Source organism: Stenella coeruleoalba (genome assembly GCF_951394435.1).
Source record: "Stenella coeruleoalba genome assembly, chromosome: 5".
NCBI lineage: Eukaryota > Metazoa > Chordata > Mammalia > Artiodactyla > Delphinidae > Stenella > Stenella coeruleoalba.
In genome coordinates, this window is record NC_137150.1 from 76,078,415 (window position 1) to 76,102,833 (window position 24,419).

General features: G+C 49.9%; 1 protein-coding gene across 2 annotated transcripts in view; it reads left to right on the forward strand.

Annotated features, from left to right (window-relative positions):
- The window catches only part of ADCY5 (adenylate cyclase 5), a 155,383-nt gene that overhangs the window by 69,199 nt on the left and 61,765 nt on the right, over positions 1 to 24,419 (forward strand). For both annotated transcript variants that reach the window (XM_079922594.1, XM_079922595.1), the window contains exons 2-3: positions 16,964 to 17,113; positions 20,973 to 21,094. In XM_079922594.1, the coding sequence (XP_079778720.1) occupies positions 16,964 to 17,113; positions 20,973 to 21,094 (272 nt within the window). The remainder of the gene's footprint in view (positions 1 to 16,963; positions 17,114 to 20,972; positions 21,095 to 24,419) is intronic.

Here is a 24,419-nt window from a genome sequence, read left to right on the forward strand (position 1 = left end):
CTCAAAGCCAGCCAGCTAGGCAGGGGCCCATCAAGACCACACGTGGGTCTCCCAGGTCCCAGCCCAGCAGAGCTGTGCACCCGCTCACAGGGACACACAGACGTGCTTCCTGGCTCATCTGTCTGGTAGAAACCGTCTCCAAGCCCTTAGCGGCCACGGCACGTAGTGCCACATTCATTTGTCCATCTTTCTCGGCCTTATCTGTGTTCTATTTGATTCTAACTCAGGCCTTTGAATTCCCATGGATGGGGTCCTGTAACCCCCTCTCCTGCCTTGTGCTTGGTGCTCAGCGCCAGAGGCAAAGATGGCTGGGGGTCTGGACTGTCTTCTGACGTGAGCTGGAATAGTCAAGGCCTTGAAAGTACCCTGTAGCCCTCAATGTCCTTCTCATCCATTTATTCGTTTAATAAGTGTTTATTGGTGCCTGATACGTATCAGCCTGTCCTGGAGGATGAGGATGGAATAGTGAGCAGAAGGAGGCGTGGCCAGCCCCTGGAGGGCTTTTATCTAGTTCTCACCCCTCCCAGCCACTCCGGGCATCGCTAGACCAACTTGTACTGCTTTACACCTGTGATGTGTTTGTATTGGTAAAGTCAGCAGGCATCCAAAGCTCCATTTCAGAGCTGGCTCTGGAGCTCATGTGATTTGCCCAAAGGCACAAGGCCAGCAAAGGTCAGTCCGGGTCCCCTCTGGAGCCCCCTGAATACCTGCTGTGGTACCTGACGGAGCTGGGCAAGCCTGCCTTGTCCCGAGCAGCTGCAGGGTGACCCTCCATCCTGGGTCATTCACAGGGTGCCCAAGCCTGCCACACAGACAGACACAGCCCCATACATGTTCTGCGCTCAAGTAGAGGTTAGGTAAGCAGCGTGGCGGCAATTTCACTTTCTCTTTAGTGTTTCTTTCTTCCTTCCAAATTCAGCAGACCTAAAATGGGCCCCTGGAGGTGAGGACTGGAGGGAGGGAGGAGGTGTGGGTAGGGAAGGCACGAGGGAAAGCCGCGCTATACCTGTGTAGGGTGGAAAGCCGAATCCAGTGTTTGGGGAGGGGCTGCTCTGTTCCCTCCCGGCGGGATCTGATTCCAGCATTTCGTCAGCCCCTTCCCTCCACCTACACAGCCCAGCATCATCCTCAGCTGTCACCACTGCTCACCTAGAACAATGAAGGCTTGTCTGATTTTCCTGGAAGGGGGAGGAGGATGCTGAGGGTGGAGGAACCCGGGGAGGTGGGGCTGGATAATTGTTCTCCAGGATGGAGGAGAGGAACTTCATTTGCACTCAGATTATAAATAAACTTCTAGCCCACAGAAACTTCTTGCCAGGCCACAGAGCAAACTCTCCCTCACCGCAGAGGTCAGAGAACTGCGTGGGAAGCAGTTTATGGGTGGCGAAGCCCCATCCAGCTTCTCTAGAAAGCCTTACCAAGGCGCTCCCACTGAGCTAGCCTGTCCATCACCCCCGACCCCTCTGCCCCAACTCATAGCTTTGGTTTGTGTGGGAACGTATCTGCATTTCCACACTGCTTTGTACGTGTGATTCCCACACCTTGGGGGTGCGTGAGGGGGGTCGTTGCCTGGCATAGGTTTTGAAGGACTCCGGCTTCCTCTGGGATTCCCCACAGATTCAGCATGGATCAGACGGGAGACTTTTGTATGACTTCCAGGTGTGACCAGCTGTCTTGAAGCTGCAGCTTATATGCTGAAACGTTGGGCATTTTATTGCATTTCAGAAGAACGTGGGACAGAATATTTGAAATCAGGTTTCCCAGAAAACCCTGTAATTGGTGTCCCCATTCATAGTGGTGTGCCCAGGGCGGTTGCGCTGCCAGAGCCCCAGGCCACGGCCACTCCATGGACTGTCCCAGGTGGCAGAGACCTTGGCCATCACCCACTGCCTCTCCGGTTTTATAGATGAGGAAGCTGAGGCCCATAGAGGAAAAGTGACTTGCTTAGAGCCAAAGTGCTATTTTTTTTTTTTTTTTTTTTTTTTTTGCGGTACGCGGGCCTCTCACTGGTGTGGCCTCTCCCATTGCGGAGCACAGGCTCCGGAGGCGCAGGCTTAGCAGCCATGGCTCACGGGCCCAGCCGCTCCGCGGCATGTGGGATCTTCCCGGACCGGGGCACGAACCCATGTCCCCTGCATCGGCAGGCGGACTCTCAACCACTGAGCCACTAGGGAAGCCCCCAAAGTGCTATTTTTTTTTTCTGTGGCAAATCCAGGATGAGAACTTAGCCTCCTAAGTCCCTAGTACTTTCTTTACACTGTGCTGCTTCCGGACATTTGTTCATTGCTCTCGGGCTGCCCCTTCTCCCCATGGTTTTAAATTCATATACTTTCCCAAAGCCCCCAAGTTTCATGACATGCTAGAAACGTTGACATCCTGTCTTAATACGGTCTTAATACCTCAGTCTATGCCTGAGCCCCCCGTGAGAGACTTTCTGGTCCCTTGGGGTCTTATGGTTGAGCCTCAGCGCCCAGAGACCCCTGTCCCTTTTCTCCTGCACATTTCATGCTCCCAAAAGCCAGAGAGAGTGGCTGTCTTGGGGCACACCATCTGAAGTCTGCTCTGAGCCTAGTAGATGAAAGAATCTGAGTCTTTGGAAAATGACCCCCTAAAGGGCAGGGAGGGAGGCCAGTCCCTCTGTGGCCCAAAGGTGGGGCTCTAGGTCAATTCACTGAGTGTCAGCTTTTCAAAAACAGCAGTTTGATATTGTGCAAATCAGCTTGTGGTCTGTCCCCTGTCTACCATGTTCCCAGTCCCTCTTGCTTTGCCTCCCCTTTGTTCTACAGCTATGCTGTCCAACAGAAATATAATGAGAGCTACATACATACTTTTAACTTTTCCAGTAGCCAAAAAAGTTTTTAAAAATGAGTAAAATTTAGACTTCCCTGGTGGCGCAGTGTTTAAGAATCCGCTTGCCAGTGCAGGGGACACGGGTTCGAGCCCTGATCCGGGAAGACCCCACATGCCGCAGAGCAAATAAGCCCGTGCGTCACAACTGCTGAGCCTGCGCTCTAGAGCCCGCAAGCCACAACTACTGAGCCCATGTGCCACAACTACTGAAGCCTGTGCGCCTAGAGCCCATGCTCCGCAACGAGAAGCCACTGCAGTGAGAAGCCCGCGCAACGCAAACGAAGAGTAGCCCCTGCTCGCTGCAACTAGAGAAAGCCTGCGCACAGCAACAAAGACCCAACGTAGCAAATAATTAATTAAAAAAAAATTTTTAACGGGTAAAATTAATTTTAATAGTGTATTTTTACTTCACCCAGTATCTTTAGTATATCATTTAAACAAGTAATTAAAAAATGATTTCAAACTCGGATGTGTATTTACACTTACAGCACACCGCAGTTCAGACTAGTCACATTTCAAGTGCCCACAGCTGCGTGCAGCTGGCGGCTGCCGTTGTGGACAGTGCTGTCCTGCAGCTCAATAGACTTCTGTCCTCCTTTGCCCCTGTAGTCCTCCCCTGCCTCTGCCTTTGGATAAATCTGGTTCTCCCACCTTTCCCTTCATTCCACGCTCCCTCTCAAGCATCCTAAGAAAGAGTCACCTTCACAGCCCCTGTGACTTAATCCGTTGCAGTCTAGACCCCTCTTCTACCCAATCTCCCTCAGCGGTCACCTGTGGGAGGGCCCTAACAACCTCTGATTCATGGTACCTTGTCAGCCTCTTCCACAGACTTGACTCGGTTGGCCCTCCAACTCTTCCTTTAATCTCTCTCTTCCAGTTAGCTTTCGTGACACTGTCTCACTCATTCCACTCACCATGGAAACTTCCCTTCCCCTGGAGAGCTACTTCTGGCAAATGTCTTGCTTGGGACCTCCCAACACGGCTCCCCCTTCCCTTTGCAGGCTCCTAGCCCCCCTCAGGCCCTGGCCTTTCTCATCTGTGCCATTTCCCCACCTCTTCTTTTGGTTTCTCCATCTCTAGCACCTTCCTCTTGACTACCTCTTTCCCAGCTGTCGAATTAATCTTTCTGAAGTGCATCTCTGATCACATTTCCCTGTTGAAAGCCTGCAGCATTAGAAGTTGTAATAACAGGGGAACTTGCTTACACTACAGCGTTGGGTGAAAAAAGCAGGATACCAAATCATAGAAACAGTAAGATCCCAGCTTCACAAAAGCAAAAACAAAAAACTGTGAGTAGATTAGAGAGGAAGGAGGGAAGGAAGGAAGGAACCAGACAGCACTGGTTGTCTTTGGGGGATAAATTGATTTTTTTCTATGATTTTGAAATTTTCTCTAATGAAAGCACATTTTATAAATTGAAAAATTAATATACTTTTTATTTTGGGAAATCCAACCACCAAGAGGTTTTAATGCTTCCTGGGTCATGTGCCAGCTCCTTACCTGACAAGGATGTCCTTCGTGATCCAGCCACGAACCCCACCCTGTCTCTGCCCAGTTCCCCTTGCTGGCTCTGTCCCAGTCAGCGTTGACTTCCTCGCATTCCACAGGCAGCCTTGCACCTGTCTCCCTCCACCCCTTTATTCAGGTTGTTTCTGCCACCTGGACACCCCTCCCCTGTCACGCTGGCTGCCCGGATGCTGCCCACGCTGCAGGTTCCATCCCCAGACACTTCTAGCCTTCTTGGTCCCCACTGCCCAGACGTGACGTCTTTTTCTTGTTCGAATCTCTTTTCCCATTTGACTTACTCTGGCTCGTTTTGTAGGCATTTGAATTCTGATCTCTTCAATTAGGATAAGAAGTTCCTTCAGCCTGCCATGCTCAGAGTAAAAGCATGTAAGATTTTCCTCTTTTTAAAATAGATTGATCATTTTTCTCTTTTAAGATTCGTACGTATGGTAGAAAAGTAGGAAAGTATTCAGTGGTCTAAAGAAAAAAGGTAAAAATACTTGTAATGCTACCACCTAGAGACAGTCTACCACTGTTAACATACATAGACTTTCAGATTGGGATCATGCTGAATATGCAATTCTGTATTGTCTTTTTACCCCACTTGACATTATATTTTGCAGACTTCCCCATGATGTTGAATCTTCTTCAAATAAAACACTTGAAAGGCCTTGACATGTTCCAGGGTATTGAAGCACCGTAATTTATTTAACTATCCTCTAGTTGTTCAACATTTATCTGTTCCCCATTTTTAAGTTTTCTAATTCTCCTTGGATATAAAGCCCTGTCCAAGCTACTGAGTTTCTGTAGCACAGATTCCTGAGAGGAGACTGAATCTAGGTCAAAGAGTATAAACATTTTTAAAGCTCTTCATACACATGGCCAGATTGCTTTCCAGAAGGGTTGTGCCTTCACATCCCCACTGATGGTATGGTGCCTCTTCTGTTGCATTCTTGCCATCCTTATTACCATGAAAAAAAGCTTTGCTAGTTTAATAGGCAAAATATTGTTTTCATTTGTATTTCTTTGCTTACTGGTGAGGTTCACATTTTTCATATCATGTGTTTATAAGTCATTTGTAATTTTACTTCTTTGAAAAGCTTCTTCATCTACGTTATCCATTTTTCTGTGAAATTTTACTTATTCCTTGTTAATGTATAAACCACTTCATATAATAACAGTATTATCTCCTCTGCCATATTTGTTGAGCGTTTGTGGAACTAACTTGGGATTAGCGGCACTGCAAGGTCTGCAGAGTTTGTGTCCTCTCAGATGCTTCTGTGCATATGCCTTCCTCCACCACCAGACCTGGAGTCCTGGAGGGCAGGGGCTGGGTGGCCGGGGTTAAGGTTCCGCCGGGTCCCAGTATGGTGCTCTGCACTGGATGCTTAGTCAATGCTTTTTGAGCGAATTCAGAGGATGTCCTGTTCAAATAAGTACTGTTATATGAAAGCTGTTGTTTTTCTCTGGCTGTGTACACAAGGTCTGGGGTCTTCCTAGGAATAAGTGTGGCCATTTCTCTCTAAAGGCACAGCTGTTTAAGTTACAGAGTAGACGACCTTACATTTTCTTGTCACTGTTTGCTTTAAATTGTAAGGGAATCAAAATCACAATGAGATACCACCTCACTCCCACTAGGATGGCTGTAATAAAAAAGACAGACAAAACAAGCGTTGGGGAGGATTGTGGAGAGTCAGAGCCCTCAGCCACGGCTGGTTGGAATATAAAAGGTGCAACCACTCTGGAAAACACTTGGGCAGTTCCTCAAAACGTTTAACATAGTGTCACCATGTGACCAGCGTCTTAGTCCATCCAGTTTGCTCTGACAAAATACCATAGCCTGGGTGGCTATTTATTTATTTATATTTACTTATTTATTTATAAATAAATGTATTTATTTATTTATTTATAAAACAACGTTTATTTCTCACATTCAGGAGGCTGGGAAATCAAGTTCAAGTCACCAGCAGATTTGGGTCTGGTGAGAGCCCACTTCCTGGTTCATAATTTTTCACTGTGTACACACTTAGAGAGTACTCACTTAATTAGAGATTAGAAAACTCTATGAGATCTCTTTTGTAAGGGTGCTAATCCCACTCATGAATGCTCCACCCTCATACCTAATCATCTTCCCAAAGCCCCACCTCCTAATACCATCACACTGGGGGTCAGGATTTTAACGTATGCGTTTAGGGGAAGAGGACACAAACATTCAATCCATAACATCTAGCAATTCCACTCCTAGGTATATACCCAAGAGAATTGAAAACAGATGTCTCTGAAAGAAGCTGTACATAAATGTTCATAGCAACATTATTCATAACAGTCAAAAAGTAGATACAACCCAAATGTCTATAACTGATGGATGAATAAACAAAATGTGGTATATCTGTACTATGGAATGTTATTTGGCCATAAAAAGGAATGAAGTACTGATACATGCTAAACAGAGATGAATCTTGAAAATATTATGCTAAGTGAAAAGAGCTAGACATGGGAGGCTATTACATGATACATTTATATGAAATGCCTAGAACAGGCAAGTCCATCAAGACAGAAAGTAAATCAGTAGTTGACGGAGCTGGGGGTGGGGCTGCAGGGGGAAATAAGCGAGGATTAATGGGTGTGGGATTTCTTTGGGGGATGTTAATAATGTTCTGGAGTCAGTGGTGAGGGTTGCACAACCTTGAGATTGCATTAAAAGCTACTGAATTGGGCTTCCCTGGTGGCGCAGTGGTTGAGAGTCCGCCTGCCGATGCAGGGGACACGGGTTCGTGCCCGGGTCCGGAAAGATCCCACATGCCGCGGGACGGCTGGACCCGTGAGCCATGGCTGCTGGGCCTGCGCGTCCGGAGCCTGTGCTCCGCGACGGGAGAGGCCACACCAGTGAGAGGCCCGCGTACCGCAAAAAAAAAAAAAAAAAAAAAAGCTACTGAATTGTATACTCTAAACGGATGAATTCTATGGTATGGTATATGAATTGTATCTCGCTGAAAACATAATTAAAGGACACTCTACGAGGGTAAGGCTTGGCCTCACAAGACAGGCAATAGGCCTTTCTCACCCGCAGGGGTGAGTTCCTGGGAGAGAGCTGGGCTGGAGGCAGCAGCTGGGAGGAGGGCCCTAATCAGCAGCATTTTATGTGACCAGGATCTATGAAGAAGGCCTGGGGCACTTAGGACGAGGGTGAAAGAAAGTCGAGTGTTTCTTTATTAAATAGAATAAAACAAAAGTGGACCTAAATTAAGTTGGGATAAATAACAGCTTTGTACAGTAGAGCAGGACAAGCTCTGAACTCAGAATGAAAATCCGATTGAGTTCTGCCGCCGTCTTGCTGTGTGACTGCCTTTGAGGCTCCTGCCTCGAGCCTTAGTTCCTGCATCAGCAGGAGGGGGTGATGCCACCCAACTTGCTTATCTTAGAAGGATGCAATGAGGATGCAATGAAATATTACCTGTGAAGGTGTTTTGAAGGCTGTAAATTGCTGACCCCCATCATTCCTAGATAATTGTCTTTTTTCTACTTTAGTCTACGTTGTCTTTCCTAAATATGGATTAAGCAGATGCTAATTATTGATTTGTTTTCAGTAATAGTAAAATTGTATTAAACATCGTACTTTTATAGATTACTTTTTTAAAAACCATTGAATTACACACTTTATTATTTTTTAAGAATTTTATTTATTTTTGGCTGTGTTGGGTCTTCATTGCTGTGCACGGGCTTTCTATAGTTGTGACGAGAGGGGGCTACTCTTCGTTGCGGTGCGCGGTCTTCTCATTGCAGTGGCTTCTCTTGTTGTGGAGCACGGACTCTAGGCGGGGGCTTCAGTAGTTGCAGCACTCAGGCTCAGTAGTTGCAGCTTGTGGGCCCTAGAGCACGCGGGCTACATTAGTTGCAGCACGTGGGCCTAGTTGCTCTGCAGCGTGTGGGATCTTCCCAGACCAGGGATCGAACCCTTGTCCCCTGCATTGGCAGGCAGATTCTTTTTTAAATTTTTTTTTTTTTTTTGATGATGCCGTATTTTATTTTATTTTATTTTTTTGCGGTGCGGGCCTCTCACTGTTGTGGCCTCTCCCGTTGCGGAGCACAGGCTCCGGACGCGCAGGCTCAGCGGCCATGGCTCACGGGCCCAGCCGCTTTGCGGCATGTGGGATCTTCCCGGACCGGGGCACGAACCCGTGTCCCCTGCCTCGCCAGGCGTACTCTCAACCACTGCGCCACCAGGGAAGCCTGGCAGGCAGATTCTTAACCACTGCACCACCAGGGAAGTCCCAAACATTGTACTTTTAGAATCATATTGTAGATTGGTATTTCCAGAGGCAGTGAGTAGCCCATATGGTTGGAGTAGTGAGGAGAAGGGGAACATGGCCCACAATGGGACTTGTAGAATCTAAATACCAGCACAGGAGTGTGGGCTTTATTTTACTGGTGGGCTTTTGAGCAGGAAAGTGTCATGACATAAGGGGATATGAGGATCACTGACATAGAGGATAGTTGCATAGAGGATTCCAGTGCAGGAGACATTGACAAGCACTGAGCAGCTAGATCCTGGCTGGAATGGAGAGGAGGAGGGGGTGCCACCTGGGCAGAACCCTAGCAGGAATGAAGTGAGCGGAGACCCTGGTCTTGTTTGTCCAGAGCCATTGAGTTGGACCAGCCACCTCTATGAAAGAGGACCTCGTCACAGAAACCCTCAGGCAGAGATAATGTGGCTTTGATCACAAAAAAAGTACACAATCTTTATTCTCTGTAAAGGAAAAATTTTAAAAGAGGCATCACTATGATGAAAAAAAGTTAATATATGTAATATTTTTAAAAAGCCATTTAGCACCTAATCGAGCATGGTACAGTATACAAGAAACCCTGCTGATATGCCTTCTCAGTATATAATTTAAGATTATCCTTCCTTGATTTATTTTACATCATAATGGGATTCCACCGAGGTCCCCCAAGCTTCCCACCAGCACCACGGAGGAGAAGTGAAATCTGGGACAGGCAGAAGGAACCCTTGTCCTGCTTGTCAGCTCCTTTTATTTGGGACTTATTTGGTTGCTAGTTTTGTGTGTTTGTAAACAGAAAAAGGACTAGGACAGAAAGGGTTCTGCCTGTCTTTAAGGCTGGAGTCCCAGGTCACAGCTGCAGAGTACTGGGGAGCTGGTCCTCAGCCCCCAGGGCCCTGAGTTGGTCTAGCCCCCTGGGTCCAGGCGGGTGGATTTGGAAAATTCGATCTCAGCTTTGACTTGCACTTAAGTGGGGTGATTTCAGGCCCTGATGTGAAGAGGAATTACTGTAGTCTATCTGTGCAGGAGCCACTGAGAGTGGAAGAGGGTCTGGAAGAGGAAGTGGGGCGGAGTGGGGGCTGGGTCACGCTTAGTGTGCTGGGGCTCAGCCAGGGGGGGCGGTGTCAGCTGGGGGAGGGCAGGTTTGAAAGGGCTCCCCGTTAGCGTTGTCAGTGAAAATACAGTCGCCCAGTTAAACTTGAACTTCAGATAAACAAATAATTTTGTCGTATATGTCCCCAATATTGCATGGGACATACTTATACTAAAAAAAATTGTTGTTTATCTGAAATTCAAATATAACTGAACATCTTGCCCCCTCTCCCCAGTCACCAAATCTGGCTCCCTGGGGAATTCTCATTCCCCATCTCCTACCAGATCCACCCTGTGAACCAACTTGCAAGGGCAAGCTGGCTTGTCCAGAACAGAATTCCTGCAAAATAGCAGATTGTGAGGGGGTCTTCCCCAGCTTATTTCCTTCTATTCCAAACTGTTCATTCCTCATTCCTCTTTGCTGTGTGCCTTTCTCAAGACTGGTTAGTAGCAGGCCTATGGCAGCGGGCCCTTGGGTCCCCCCTGAAAACTCAGAGAGAAGAGGCAGCAAGGATGGCAGTGCCCAAGGCAAGCTCCTTTCAACCTTTGCCATGGAGACACTGCACACACTGAGGACTGTCTCTTCACTTGTGGCCAAATGAAACCTGCAGCCTACACACAGCCAAAGATTGGGTTTCTGAAGTGCTGGGGCTTTAGAAATGCCAGCGGAGTTGTACATATACCTAGGCATCTCCTCTGGGTTTCCACTAGGAGACCAGAATTCCAAACATTCCCCACTCACGGGGTTTCTCCTGGTGTGGTCCTGGGACCTCCCAGACCCAAACCATATGTAGGCCTGGTTTTAAAAGCAAATGCTGAGGCCACTGCCAGGACTGAGGTTTGCTGTATTGTCAGGTGTCCCTGTTACTCCACCTGGTGTAATGTAGGTATCCCTTTACACACACACACACACACACACACACACACACACACACACACACACAGGCGCGCGCGCGCGTGCGCGCCTCTTCCACGTGGTTGGACATGTCCTGTGAGGTCGGCCGGCCCAAGGAAAACCAACAAACCCTTAATTAGGCCTTGCTTACTTGTTGTGAATGATACCTGCTATTATTTACTAATTAAGTATTTTACATAAGGACATATGAAGGGGCTCAATATTTGATAATTATTTTTAGTAGAGAAGAAAGCTGGTCCGCATTTAGACCCTTGTGCCTGAGGTGTGAGATAATTTTTAAGCTACAAACTCCTTCCTGGAAGGCCGTAAGCAGAATTCCATCAGATTTTACTGACGTTTCCTCTCCATTCATAACCTTAGTGTCTGCACAGTGGCCTTAGCATCTATTAAAACCTGGCACACAGATTCCTGCTTTTTTGATGGGTGGCGTGTGTGTGTGTGAGTGTGTGTGGTGTGTGTGTTTGTTTGATGTGTTCATCTCTTTTTCACTCTCAGGTCCAATTTGCTGAAATCACCCTTCCCAGTGGGGCCTTGCTCAAGACCCCTCTCTCATACCCAGCACTCTCTTCCTCCTCACCCCATTGTGTGTTTAGTGAATGGGAGAGGGGAACGCTGAGGCGTGCTAAGCTTAGCCAAGCCATTTGGACCCTATTGGGTTACGGAGCATCATTTTACCTGGATTTGCACCGTCTGTTGCTATTGGCCTTCTGGCTGCAGGAGGAGTAAGGTTACAGCAGGAGAGGTCAGGAGGATTAGTACTGAGATACAGCATCGGCCAGTTGATAATTACTTCGGAGATCATGTCTCAGAAGAGAGTCTGGTCCCTCTTTCTGGCCTCAGAGAGAGGAAAGGCTGCCCTTTCCCCGTCCAGCCGGCTCCTCGTATTCTCTCTGCTAGTCCCTCCTGGATCTTAGTCCTGTCCTTTCTTTATTAAAGTATAACTTACATACAGCAGAATTCAGCTTCTCTGGCGTGCAGTTCTGTGGATTTGGCAAAGGCATATAGATGTGTAACTACCAGCACAATCATGATATGGAACAGTTCCATCACCCTGAAAGATTTCCTCCTGCTGCCCCTTTTAGCCGACCTCTCCTCCTGCCTCCTGGCAACCACTGATCTGTTTTCAGTCCCTGCGGTTTTATCTTTGCCAGAATGCCACATAAATGGAAGCATATAGTAGGTAGCCTTTTGAGTGTGGCTTCTTTCACTCAGCATAGTGTTCTTAAGACTCGTTCATGTTGTGTGTTATCACTAGTTTGTTCCATTTTCTAGATGGGTAGTATTCCATAAACATTCCTGCACAGATTTTTGTGTGAACATAACTTTCCATTTGATTTGGACAGATACCTAGGAGGGAGGTTGCTGGTCACATGGCAGGCATAAGTATGAGAAATGCCAGAATGTTTCCCAAGGTGGCTGTACCATTTTTCATTCCTACTAGCAAGGTATGAGAGTTCCAGTTGCTACACACTCTCACCTGTGCCAGTGTTGGCAGTTCTTTCTTCTTTTCTTTTCGTTTTCTATTTTATTTTAACCGTTCTAATAGTGTTTAGTAGTATCTCATTGTTTGTTTTAAATTTGCGTTTCCCTAATGGCTAATGATTTTGAGCATCTTTCTCTGTGCTTACTTGTCATCTTATATCTTCTTTGGTGAATTGTCTACTTAAATATTTTGCTCTTTTAAAAAGTGGGTTGTTGGTTTTCTTATTTTTGACTTGAGAGCTCTTTATGAATTTGGGTACAAGTCTTTTTATTAGATATATGATTTACAAATAATCGTTCCCATTCTGCTGCTTGTCTTTTCATTTTCTTAACAGTGTCTTTTGAAGGCAAATGTTCTTAATTTTGATGAAGTCTGATTTATCAATTTATCATTTCTTTTCTTTTATGGATCATGTTTTGCTGTGGTATATAAGAAATCTTTGCCTAACCCAAAGTCTTGTGTTTTCTTCTGGAAGTTTAATAGTTTTAGGTTTTACATTCAGGCCTATGAACTGTTCTGAGTAAATTTTTGTATATTTTGAGTTACTCATATGGGTATCCGATTTTTCTGGCACCGTTTGTTGAGAAGATTTTCCTTTCTCCATTTAGTTGCCTTTGTATATTTGTCAAAAATAAAGGTGTGATAAATGATTTGCAGATATTTTCTCCCATTCTGTGGGTTGTCTTTTCACTTTCTTGATGATTCCTTTAGAAGCACAGGACTTCTTAAATTTGATGAAGGGCAGTTTATCTCTTTTTTTATCTTTTATCATTTGTGCTTTTGGTGTAATGTATAAGAAGTCATTGCCTAATCCTAGGTCATGAAGATTTATTCCTATATTTTCTTCTAAGAGTTTTATAACTCTAGCTCTCATGTTTAGGTCTCTGATCCACTTTGAGTTAATTTTGTATATGGTATGAGTTATGAGGTACAACTTCATTTTTTTGCATGTGGATTTGAAGTTATCTCAGTATCATTTGCTAAAAAGACTATTCTTTTCCCATTGAATTGTCTTGATACTCTGGTTAAAAATCAGCAAACCATAAATGTAAGGGTTTATTTCTGGACTCTCAATTCTATTCCATTGATCTATATTTCTATCCTTAGGCCAGTACTGCACTAGATTAATTACTGTACTTTTATAGTCAGTCTTAAAATTGAGTAGTATGAGTCTTCCAACTGGTTCATCTTCTTCAAAATTGTTTTGGCTATGCTAGTTGTTTTGCTTTTCCATATAAATTTTAAAGTCAGCTTGTCAATTTCTTTTTAAAACCCTGGTTGGGTTTTGATTATGATTACGTTGCATCTATACATCAATTTGGGGTGAATTGACATCTGAACAATACTGAGTTTTCCAATACATGCACATGGTATGTCTCTCCATTTATTTAGGTCTTTTAAAATTTCTTTCATTAGTGTTTTAGAGTTTTCAGTGAACAGGTTTGCAATATTTTGTTAGATTTATGGATAAATATTTCATAGTTTTGGTGATATATAAATGGCACTTTAAAAAAATTTCACTTCTGATTGTTGCTTGCCTGTAGAAATACAGTTGCTTTTTTGTATATTGACCTTGTTTCCTGTGATCATGTATCTTTGTATTCTAAACTTGCTTATTAATTCTGGTAGCTGTTTTGGAGATTCTTTGGGATTTTCTACACAGACAAACATGTCGTCTGCAAATACAGACAGTTTTATTTCTTCCTTTCCAATCTGTATGCATTTTATTTTTTTCTCTTATCTTATTGCATGGCCTCGGACCTCCAATATGAAGTTGAATACATGTAATGAGAGAGGACAGTCTCGCTTTGTTCCTGATCTTAGGGGAAAACATTCAGTCTTTCACCATTAAGTATGATGTTAGCTATAGGTTTTTGTATATGCCATTGATTGGCATATACCAAGATTGAGGAATTTCCCTTCTATTCCTAATTTGTTAGGAGTTAAAAAAAAAAAATCTTGTATAGGGACTTCTCTGGTGGTCCAGCGGTTAAGACTCCACGTTTCCAGTGCAGGGGACACTGGTTCGATCCCTGGTGGGGGAACTAAGATCCCAATGCTGCACAGTGCGGCCAAAAAAATAAAAAAATTAAATTAAGCTAAAAATCTTGCATAGATGTTAAGTTTTGTCAAATACTTCTTCAGTAACTATTGAAATAACCATATGGTTTTCTATTTAGTCGGTTAATGTGGTGAATTACATTGATTTTTGATGTTGAAACAGCCTTCCATTCGTGGCCATGTTGCATCATCATGTTGCATTATTCTGTCTGAGGGTAACTTTTCATATTCTCCTTTCCAGTTTCTCCTCACTCCTTTTTTTATCATCCGGCACCTTCCTCTCACCTTTCAAAAGATATCCCCTAAAGAGAACATTCTTCAGAATTCCCTGTAGTCTGCACCTTCACCTCCACCTCCTCATCTCCTTCTCTCTCCTTAGCCCTCTCTCAGTGGTCCCCAGCGACTTCCAGGAGGTGTGCCCTTGGGCTCTCCCTTCACAGTCATTGCATTGCTTCCTACTGCAGGCTGCAGTCTGTTTCTTCCCTGCCCTTGGGGGCTCTTCTTTCTGAGTCAGCTCTGCCTTGCCAGCCCCCAGCCTCATGTAGGTCTTTGTTCCCTCATGCTTTGGGCTTCAGTGGTAGCCTCCTGGCCCACCTCTCGACGCCCTGCATTCCTCTTGCCCTGATGAACCTTCCTGAAGCCGTGTGCTCATCCTGCCATTCTTTGCTTCAGCAGTGTTCGTGGCTCCTGTTGTAGGATTGTGCCAGCACTTGTCAGCCTAACATGCAGATGCCTCTTCATTCTGGCTCCAGTCTGCCTTTCCAGCTCCAGCTCCTCTCTGTGGACTTGCCCTCAGGATCAGAGAGCCTGGGTTGTTTACTCAAGGACCCTGAGTACCTCGCAAGCCTGAGCTTCCTGGATGCCCTCTCCAGGGACGCCCTTTCTTACGTCTGCCAGCCTCGGCAAACATGCCCCTAACCGCAGGCCCAGGGAGCCCGGGCCTGCCCAGCGGTCTCTCCTTACTCTGTGCTCTCTTCCGCTCCCTCTTGCTTGGCATGAGTCAGTTTCTGCTTCCTGTTGCTGGTTCTCTGTCAGTCTTGACCGCTTATCTCCTCAACTGGACTGTAAGCTTCTGTAGAGCAGGGGTCTTCTTTGCTTGTGATAAATAGGTTGGGGTTTTTCTCTGCAGTGCGTTTACATAAGATGACAGTGGTAGGATTCGGGGGTGGCTGAGGTTGGGGTGGGGGCGCTGGGAGTGAGCAGCTGAGTTGGTGGAGCTGTGGAGCTGGTAATCTGAGTTTGCCCCTTCCCTGAAGGGTCCTCAGGGAGGCGTCTGGAGGGGAGCCAGGAGGTGCTTGAGGGGAGCCCACAGTGTCCTTCAGCCAGAAAATCAGAATTTTTTGTGTAGCCGAGGAGAGAGCAAGACTGAGACGGGAGAGGAGAAGTCTCTTTCTGTGCATGGACTGGGACAGACATGGTATAGGATGTCTCCAGGGAAAGACGGCAGCACATCTGGTATGGAGCCCACATGGCTCTGGGCCTGAGAGCCTGGGTGGAGGTCAGGGCCCCCTCAGAGCTGGGCTGGGGAAAGCCTTCAGGTAGAACGCAGAGCAGAGCCAAGGACAGGACCTCTAGGTCCAGAGACACCCTGGAAGAAGAGTCGCTGCCAGGCAGCTGAAGTCCCAGAGGGAGGCCCTTTGGGATCCCAATAGACAAGTGGACTAGAGACCAGTGCAGGGCTCCTGGGGGCCGGAGGAGCCGCAGCGGGAGGCGCAGGGGTCGGCCTGGGCTCCCCCTCTGCAGTTGGGACTAAGAACTAAATGTTTGGAGGGAGTGATTGAGGTCTAGAAAGCTGAGCCTCTGTGTGGCTTCTGTCCGGTATGGCCTGAGGCAAGGGCAGGACCAGGATCTGTTTACCCAGATACCCCAGGAGCTGTACCTGCCAAGAGAAGTTCTGAGCAAACAGTACCTTTGCCAGGACCTGGAATGTGCTATGTCAACCCTGCTTTTGTGGGTTGAGTTGTGTTTTCCCTTAGCTTTTCAGTAAGTATTGCTTTCAAAAGAATTGCAGCCTTGTCTCTGACCCGAGGGACAGTGGTCTTTCTCCACACACATCTCTGTCTGCACCGAGGAGGGCATCCGTGAGGAGTGGGGGTAATGGTGGGTGCTTGCCAACAGGTGTGCTGGTGGGGTCGTCAGGAGGCCCTGGTGCTGGTGCAGAGAAAGAGATGAGACCTGTGTGGACACAGCCCTGCTGGCCAGGGACCTCATCCTTCCCTCAGTCCCCAGAGGACTTCACGCAGTGCTGGGTATCAGCAAGTATTTGCTTCTTGGAGCTGATTCCTGGGGAAGAGCCAGCTAAGACCTCTCTGTGGAAGAGCAGCCCTTTGTCCTATGTGGACCCTGTCGTACTTTCAAACAATGAAACCCTGTCCCCCTCAAGGAGCCTTCCCTGCCGTGCCCTTGCCGCCCCCAACACACACAGCTCTGTCACAGCATCCCCAAGACACCTAACCTTTTAGCCTTTGGTACCGTGGACACGGCCAGTGCAAGTATTCAGTGACTCAGCATCCTTGGGGCCATATTCTGTCACAGGCCAGCCAAGCTTTAGCCTCTGAGGACATCAGAGAGCCTGACTGATGACACTTGGCTACTCCCAGCAGTTGGCTGCGGGTGGGTGCCCTTGGCATTTGTTTGCGGGCAGCTAGGTGTGTGTTTGCTACCGTGGGGCGGGGGGGGCTCCGAGCTCTGGGACTGGGAGGGTCATGGCTGAGGCTCCAGTGCCTGGTGCCTGCTCCAGGCCTGAGCTCCGTGTCCTCCTCTCTCCCTCTGCAGCTCGTCTCCAATGTCCTCATTTTCTCCTGCACCAACATCGTGGGCGTCTGCACCCACTACCCGGCTGAGGTCTCCCAGAGACAGGCCTTCCAGGAGACCCGGGAGTGCATCCAGGCTCGGCTGCACTCGCAGCGGGAGAACCAGCAGCAGGTGAGTGAGGCCCTCCTGCCCTGAGCACAGCTGGCAGGGAGCCTGCCTCGGCCCAGCTGCTGCCTGCCCACCAGCTGTGCTCAGGGCAGCTGTCCAGCCCCGCCTCCCTGGGGGGGTGCCCAGCCTATGGGGAACGTTTCCCCTGGAGGGAGCCCAGCGTTCCTGGCTCTGTGGGAATGCTCTAGGGGCGGCTCTGGAGCACCAGCTCTAGCCCTGCCCTTGCCTGTTGCGTCCTCAGTCTCCCTGGGGTTTGCAAGCAAACCAAGCAGCTCGGGCGGCAGGAAGCAGCCCTCCGCCTCTCCCCCGGGGCTGATGAGTTGGGGTGGTGAGAGCATCAGCATTCCCTCCTGGGATCAAGGTGCCCGCCAGGCGAGGGGGGAGGGGGGAGGAGAGGAGACCAAGCTGTCAGCCCCTGTGACACCCTCACTAGGCACTTCCTCTGTGATGATCTCTGGGGTTTGGTTAGTTCAGAGAAAGGAAGACGACTGTGTCTCACCCTAACCCTCACCCTCAGGAGACTCCTGGGCCGGGAGGCAGGCCATTCATGCAGCTCACAGACTCGGGGGCTTCTCCCCGTGAGCCCCGGGCAGAGGGACCTGCCCCTGTGTACTCCTCTGGCTGAGGCGGGGCAAGGACTGAGGACTTGTCAGGGTTCCCTACCTGGCATCCTGGGGGTGTCCTGTTTGGGGTTCAGGTCTGGCTGGCTCACCACTGTGTCTTCTCCTGTGTGTGAACCAGATAGAAGTTGGGATCTCTGAGACTGTGCATGGCTCCCAGACAGCAGGCCCGGAGGGAGACCCCGGGGGAGAGTGGGCAGGTCAGCAGGGTGCTGGGACTCCCACTGGCCTTGGACTTGTCCCGGCTCTCAGAGATAAGGTTACTCCAAAGCGGAGGGGCCTCCCTCTCTTCTTAGGTTCGTGTCTTGCCAAACCCTGCACGAACACTGGAGGAGGAGTCCTCTTCTGTGCTGCACACCGTGTCGGCCGACGACAGGTGTAAACACGGAGGTCTGCCTTCAATCGTGAGGACAGGGAACCGGAGGCCTGGACGGCAGTAGTCATCTGTGCCCTCCCGCCCAGCACGGCGTGTGCGCTGTGAACACCCCACAGTGTGAGGGCCTCTCTGCCTCTGTCTGGATTCAGCCCACGGCTGGTGACATCCAGATGGCTGTGCTGGGGGGAGAGCTCTGCTGAGCCTCTCCAGGCCCTCCCCCAGTCACCATCTGCCCCTGCTTCCCTTCCAGCCCCGCGCCCGGCCGCTGTGCCTGGCTAAGTCCCCAGCTCAGGCTGTCCAGTCTGAGGCCTGGCCTTCCCATGTGCTCTCTTAGCCCCATCTGGGCTCCAGGTCCAGCCTCTTGAATGAAACCTGTCCCCAGGGGTGTCCCTGAGTCTTCCCACTGTCTCTTCTTGACAAGCTTACCTCACCTCTCTGCACCCTGCTCACCCCCAAGCTCCTACCTGCCTCAAAAGCCCCCCTCTCATCCCTGTTCCAGACCCCAGCATCTCTCACGTGAGATCAGGATACCTTCCTTCCCCTCTGGATTAGGGAATGTTCCCCCTCACTCCTGGGTCCTGTCCCTTCTCCAGTAAAATTAGCATCTACAGGGCTTCCCTGGTGGCGCAGTGGTTGAGAGTCTGCCTGCGATGCAGGGGACACGGGTTCGTGCCCCGGTCCGGGAAGATCCCACATGCCGCGGAGCGGCTGGGCCCGTGAGCCATGGCCGCTGAGCCCGCGCGTCCGGAGCCTGTACTCCGCAACGGGAGAGGCCACAACAGTGAGAGGCCCGCGTACTGCAAAAAAAAAAAATAAATAAAATAAATTAGCATTTACAATGCCTCACAGTTTACTTGCACTGGCCCTGGCCAGGCTGGACATTCCAGAAATTCCACAGGGATTTGGGGGAGAAAATATGTTTGCCATACCATGTTTCAGACCAAGGTACTGGGGAGGGGAGGCATGCTTCCAGGGGACAGGCACTCCTCACCGAGCCGGGGCCCAGAGTCGAGCCTCCCCTGCCCTCTGCAGGAAAGGATGCTCTTAGATCTGAGGATGCTCCCAGGTGCCCCCTGATGAGGGGACTCAGCACTGTTCCCCAGCCAGCCCCTTCCCGCTCGTCCTGGCCCTCAGCCCCAGGGCTAGTTATAAATGTAGGAAGGTCTCTCATGAATCTATACAATTCGTAGCACACTTTCTCCCAGTCATCCTGTATTTCCACAGAATTGTCCTTTAGCTTGTATTGATATTTTTATCACCAGGAGCTGTTCACTGAGAGTTCAGTAAATACGAAACGGCCTTTAATGGCCGTGTGCACTGATGTCTGGGGTGGCCAGCCCAGCCCACAGAGAGCACCATTCCTCACTAGTCCACTAGAGTTTCCTAAGCATAAGGCTGTCAGCTCTGGAGCTGAACAAGACGCAGTTCCCACCCTCAGGGAGACCCCAGTAACAGACCATGGACATTGAAATGCAGAGTGATCAGGGGGTCTATAAGAAGGCCCAGGGTGGCAAGGGGATGCTGGAAGCTGGAGCCAGGACCCTCCTCCTGGGAGAGGGCTGAGCCCGAGGTAGGTTAGCAGCAGTACTTGAGGATGGTGATTCTAGTTGAGGAGCAAGGCCTTGACCTTCGTGATCAGGACGGGGGTGCCATGGACAAAGGCAGGGAACTTGAGAAGAAGGACCATCGGGGGCATGGTGAGCATGGTGTGGGCATGATGTCATCTGCTGGTGGCAAGACATAAGGCGGGCAGCCGGCCGAGGCAGTGGGTGTGGGAGGTGAGCAGCGGAGGCGCTGATGGAAACCTTGCTCCCAGAGGCCAGGAGGAGGGAGGGGAGCAGCAGAAGAGTCTTAGGGCCACGTGAGAGAGCGGCCCAGCTTCCGGTGCTGAAGGAGTGGAGAGAGAATGAGGATGGCTGGAGACCGCCAGGAGGAAAGGCTCCAGATGAGAGGATTCGTGAGCGAGCCTGGCAGAGCTCCTGGTGTGGGGAGGGGGCTACAGAGGGTGCAGGTAGAGGTTGGACCTCTTGGAGCAGGCAGGCCCTGGAGGAGAACACAGAAAGGGGGCCAAGTCCAGACCCCATCAAGGGCTGCCATGACCCTACCCAACTTCACAGGGTGGCCCTGGCCCCTCTCCTGGCTTTTCTCCAACCTCCCCTTCAGCCGGTCTTAATTTCTTGGTTTCTCAGTCAGCAAGCTTTCCCATCCTCCTGGGCCACCATCCCCTACGTCGAAATGGAGCCCCCTCCTTCACAGGTCATCCTCTGGTGCCCACGAAGCCTTCTGTGACCACCCTGCTTCTCCCCAGCCTGCGTCAGGTCACCCTGCTCAGTGCCCTGTAGTACCTGTAGCCCCACAAGACTGGGAATTTGTGAAGGAGGAACTTTGCCCGTCTTGTTCACGGTTATCACTCCTGGCACCCGGCATGACGCCAGGAACATGGGCGGTGCTCAGTGAATATTTGGTGACTGAACGCATCTCATCGAGAGCTCCCAACAACCCCATCCCTATTTATAGATGAGGAACTGGAGGCTCAGGGAAGTTCAGTCATTTGCCCAAAGTCTCAGGTGACACCCAGGATTCTGACCCCAGGTGCCTGGTACTACAGATTCACCAGGAGTACTTTTCCCCAGGTACGCGGAAGAACCAGGAGCTGTCCCAGGGAGATGGGGGCCAGGTAGCCCTGGGGCCTGACTCCACACCCAGCACATACAAGCGTTAGCTCCATGAGTTTCCGGAGAGCCTGAAAAGTTTTCCAGGGCCCTGTGGGTGGGGGCTCAGGTGGGGAGGAGTGAAGCCTGGGGAGGGGAGGGGACTGCCAGGCAGGGGGAGGAGCTGTGATGAAAGCATCTGCTTCCCTCCCCAGGAGCGGCTCCTGCTGTCTGTCCTTCCCCGTCACGTTGCCATGGAGATGAAAGCAGACATCAATGCCAAACAGGAGGATATGATGTTCCATAAAATTTACATCCAGAAACATGACAACGTGAGGTAGGGGTGAGGCTGGGGGGCAAAGGCAGGGTGGGAAGACTGAACCCCAAAAGAAGTGGCATGTCCCTTCCCTCCCCTTCACGAGGGCACAGCCCAACGGGGTGGTCTGGTGGCTTTGGAACGTGTGTTGTCTGGGGCACCCCAGCCCTGCCCCTCTAGGTCTGTTAAGTGAATTAGTATTGGTGGGGAGGAGGTGAGGCTGCAGCAAGGAGGAGGAAGGAGAAAGCAACACCACCAGCTCTTGGGGAAACTCCTAGCCTAACAAGGGAGACAGAAAGTACAGACTTGGGACCCACATGTCACCATCATTGTCTCAATCTTCACCACCATCCGGCAGCCTCCATGCCTTCTAAGCCAGTGTGTGCCAGGCACTGTACCAGGCATTATCCACCTCACTGCTAATCCTGTCAGGAGGCTGACAACCCTGCAGGGTGGGGACCCTTATTAACATCCCTTGTTTAGAGATTGAGCTCAGAATGGCTAAGACCCCCGGCCAAGGTCACTCAGCCAGGAGTGGTAAAGCGGTGTGTGCCCAGGTCGGCCCACCTTGAAGCCCACGCTCCTTTTAGTGCGTGTTTGTGGCTTCCCTAGACGGAAGCTCTGACAGCAGGGACGAGCAAACAGATGTAGATTAACAGAGTGCAAAATCTGCCTCTGTGTTCCACGGGGACATGAAGCGATGCAGTGGCCTTCATCCAGCATGGCTTCCTGGAGAGCCTGCTAATTCTCCCACATGCCCAGAAAAGGAGCTGCTGCGTTTGCCTTCGAGAGGGTTGCTTCCTCCCTGGGCGAGTTTTCCTAGGACCCATGAGTCCTCTAAGGTTGGTGTAAAGAGGACATTTTGGAGGTTTGGGCTGAATTTTCAAGTTTGGGTTAAAGAGAATAATACAAATGATTGTGCGTGGGTGCACGTGCACGCACACACAAATACACACATTCGAGGTGAGGCTGATGGCAGCAGGAGTGGGGAGGGCATGTGTTGTCTTGCAGAGTGGACAGAGCTGCCCAGTCCCCAGGGTGCCCTGGAATCCGACACTGCCGATTCTGCCCGTGTGTCCTCCATCCAACTCCCAAGACAGATTTGAAGCCTTTGGGAGAAAATAGTACCTGGACAATATATTTGTCCTCAGTTTTCAGAGTATCCCAGCCCCATGACGCCCACCCACACTCCACTGTCAGGCAGGGAGAGCGTGGCCAGCAGCAGCCTCGGACTCTCAGGAAGAAAGCTGCCCTGGCCGAGTCTCCACGCCGAGGAGGTGTCCCGAGGGGCTGCGGGCTCATCTCAAGAGGGAGGTGGGGTCCAGGCCTCGGTAGGTGGTGCTGATGCGAGGTCTCCGTCCTCGGCTCGTCACATCTGCCTCTGTCCTCACGTGGTGGAATAATCACTAGCAATAGTTAACGCTTGTATAGAGCTTTCTTTAACCCAAGCACTGTTCTAAGCGCTTTTGTATATTCGCTTAATCTCCACAACAAATATAAGAGGTTGGTATTATTATTACCTCCTTTTAACAGGTGAATAAACAGGCACAGAGATTAACTTGTCCAAGATCCATGACTGGTTAAGTGAGGGAATCGCCCCCAGAAAGCGTTTTGGTATTGGAGTTTTTACCTGGTCTGACTACTTGACAGATTTATTTCATACGCCAGCAGAAGGGGTTTGTGGACGACTCTGTAGGAAGGAGGCTTGAGGAGCCCTCAGGGAAGAGGGGACTCAGAGGAGAGGAGGAGAGAGGTTTGGCTTCCCACCTGCGTGTGCGCGACTCAGGAGCCACGGGGCCTTTCCTGTCTGCTGGCTGCCCCTCAAATCTGGGGGGCCCCACCTTAGGACCTGTAAAGAAACAGCCTTCTTTATCAGAACGAGTCCCAGAGGTCCAAAGTTCAGGTGGGAAGGAGTGACCCGCCAGGTGGTCCCAGCACATACAAACCCCTGAGCTCCGCCCTTTGGAATTTTCTCTCTCGGTTCCGTCTTCACCATGCCGCTGGCCCTGGCATGGCTCTGTTCCAGGCAGAGCATGGACAGAAGGTGCTTTCCTTGATTGCTCTTAGCACAGCAGAGCTTTCAGCAGATTTACTAAACTAAAAAGTGGAACCCAAAGGAAATCCAGAAAATTCACCACTCAGGAACCGTCTGGCGCTCAAGGCACAGGTTCTCAGCCTGGCTTGGCTGGCACGGCTGCCACGTCTGGCCTCCTCTGCATCTCTGTCCAGTACCTTGCCCTCTCACCCCTCTGTCCTCCCAAATGGGGGGCTTCGTCTCACTTCCCGTCCCTCTGGTGCTGGCTCTTGGGCCCACAGCCCTCCAGCAAAAGGGTTTGGTCAGAGAGGCTGACTCAGGCCTCTTCCGCAGTGACTGCCCTACGGAGTGGCCCACCTTCTGGGTGACACCCCCTCCCCCCTCCACTCCCACAAAGGCTGTGACTTCGGGTCAATACAAGAATCACAAGAGTGGCTAGAGCATCGGCACGGCAAGAATCAGAATCAGACCCAGCCATGGGGGGTGGGGATTGTCTGTTCTAGAATGCGCTCAGGATCAATAAGAGCAATCAGGAAAGAGATGAAAGGACAGAAGAGCTAAGAGGCCATCATTTTCACGGGGACAGACATAATTCTGGCTCTGAAATTGCCAGGACTAGGGGTGGCTGGTACACATCAGAGGCCAGCCGCAAGCAATCATATGCAAATATCCCGCTGGGGCCCCTTCCCTGTTTCATCAGCCTCCGCGTGCTGCTCTTGGTGGAAACACATTGCTTGCTCTGGTCTCTGGTTTTGGGCTGAACCTTTGGCTTGGGTTGGGGGTTGAGTAGTAGGTGGAGGGATGACATAACAGTGTAGAAATGCACTTTGGGGCTTGACTCAGGGTCCAGTGGTTAACCCTGGGGCCCTAGGCAAGGCGGCCCTTCATGTCATTCTGGCTCTGCTGTGTGGCCAGGGCAAGTTACAGGCATTGAGCCACTCTGAACCTGTTTCCTCATCTGCATAATAGGATAGGAAAAGTACCTACTTAACAGGGTTTGTTAAAGAGGAAATGAAGGGCTTCCCTGGTGGCGCAGTGGTTAAGAATCCGCCTGCCCATGCAGTGGACATATGTTCGAGCCCTGGTCCAGGAAGATCCCACATGCCACGCAGCAACTAAGCCCGTGCGCCACAACTACTGAGCTGCGCTCTAGAACCCGCGAGCCACAAGTACTGAAGCCTGTGCACCTAGAGCCTGTGCTTCTCAACGAAGAGTAGCCCCCACTTACCGCAACTAGAGAAAGCCCGTGCGCAGCAATGAAGACCCAACGCAGCCAAAAATAAAATAAATCAATTTATTTAAAAAAAAAGA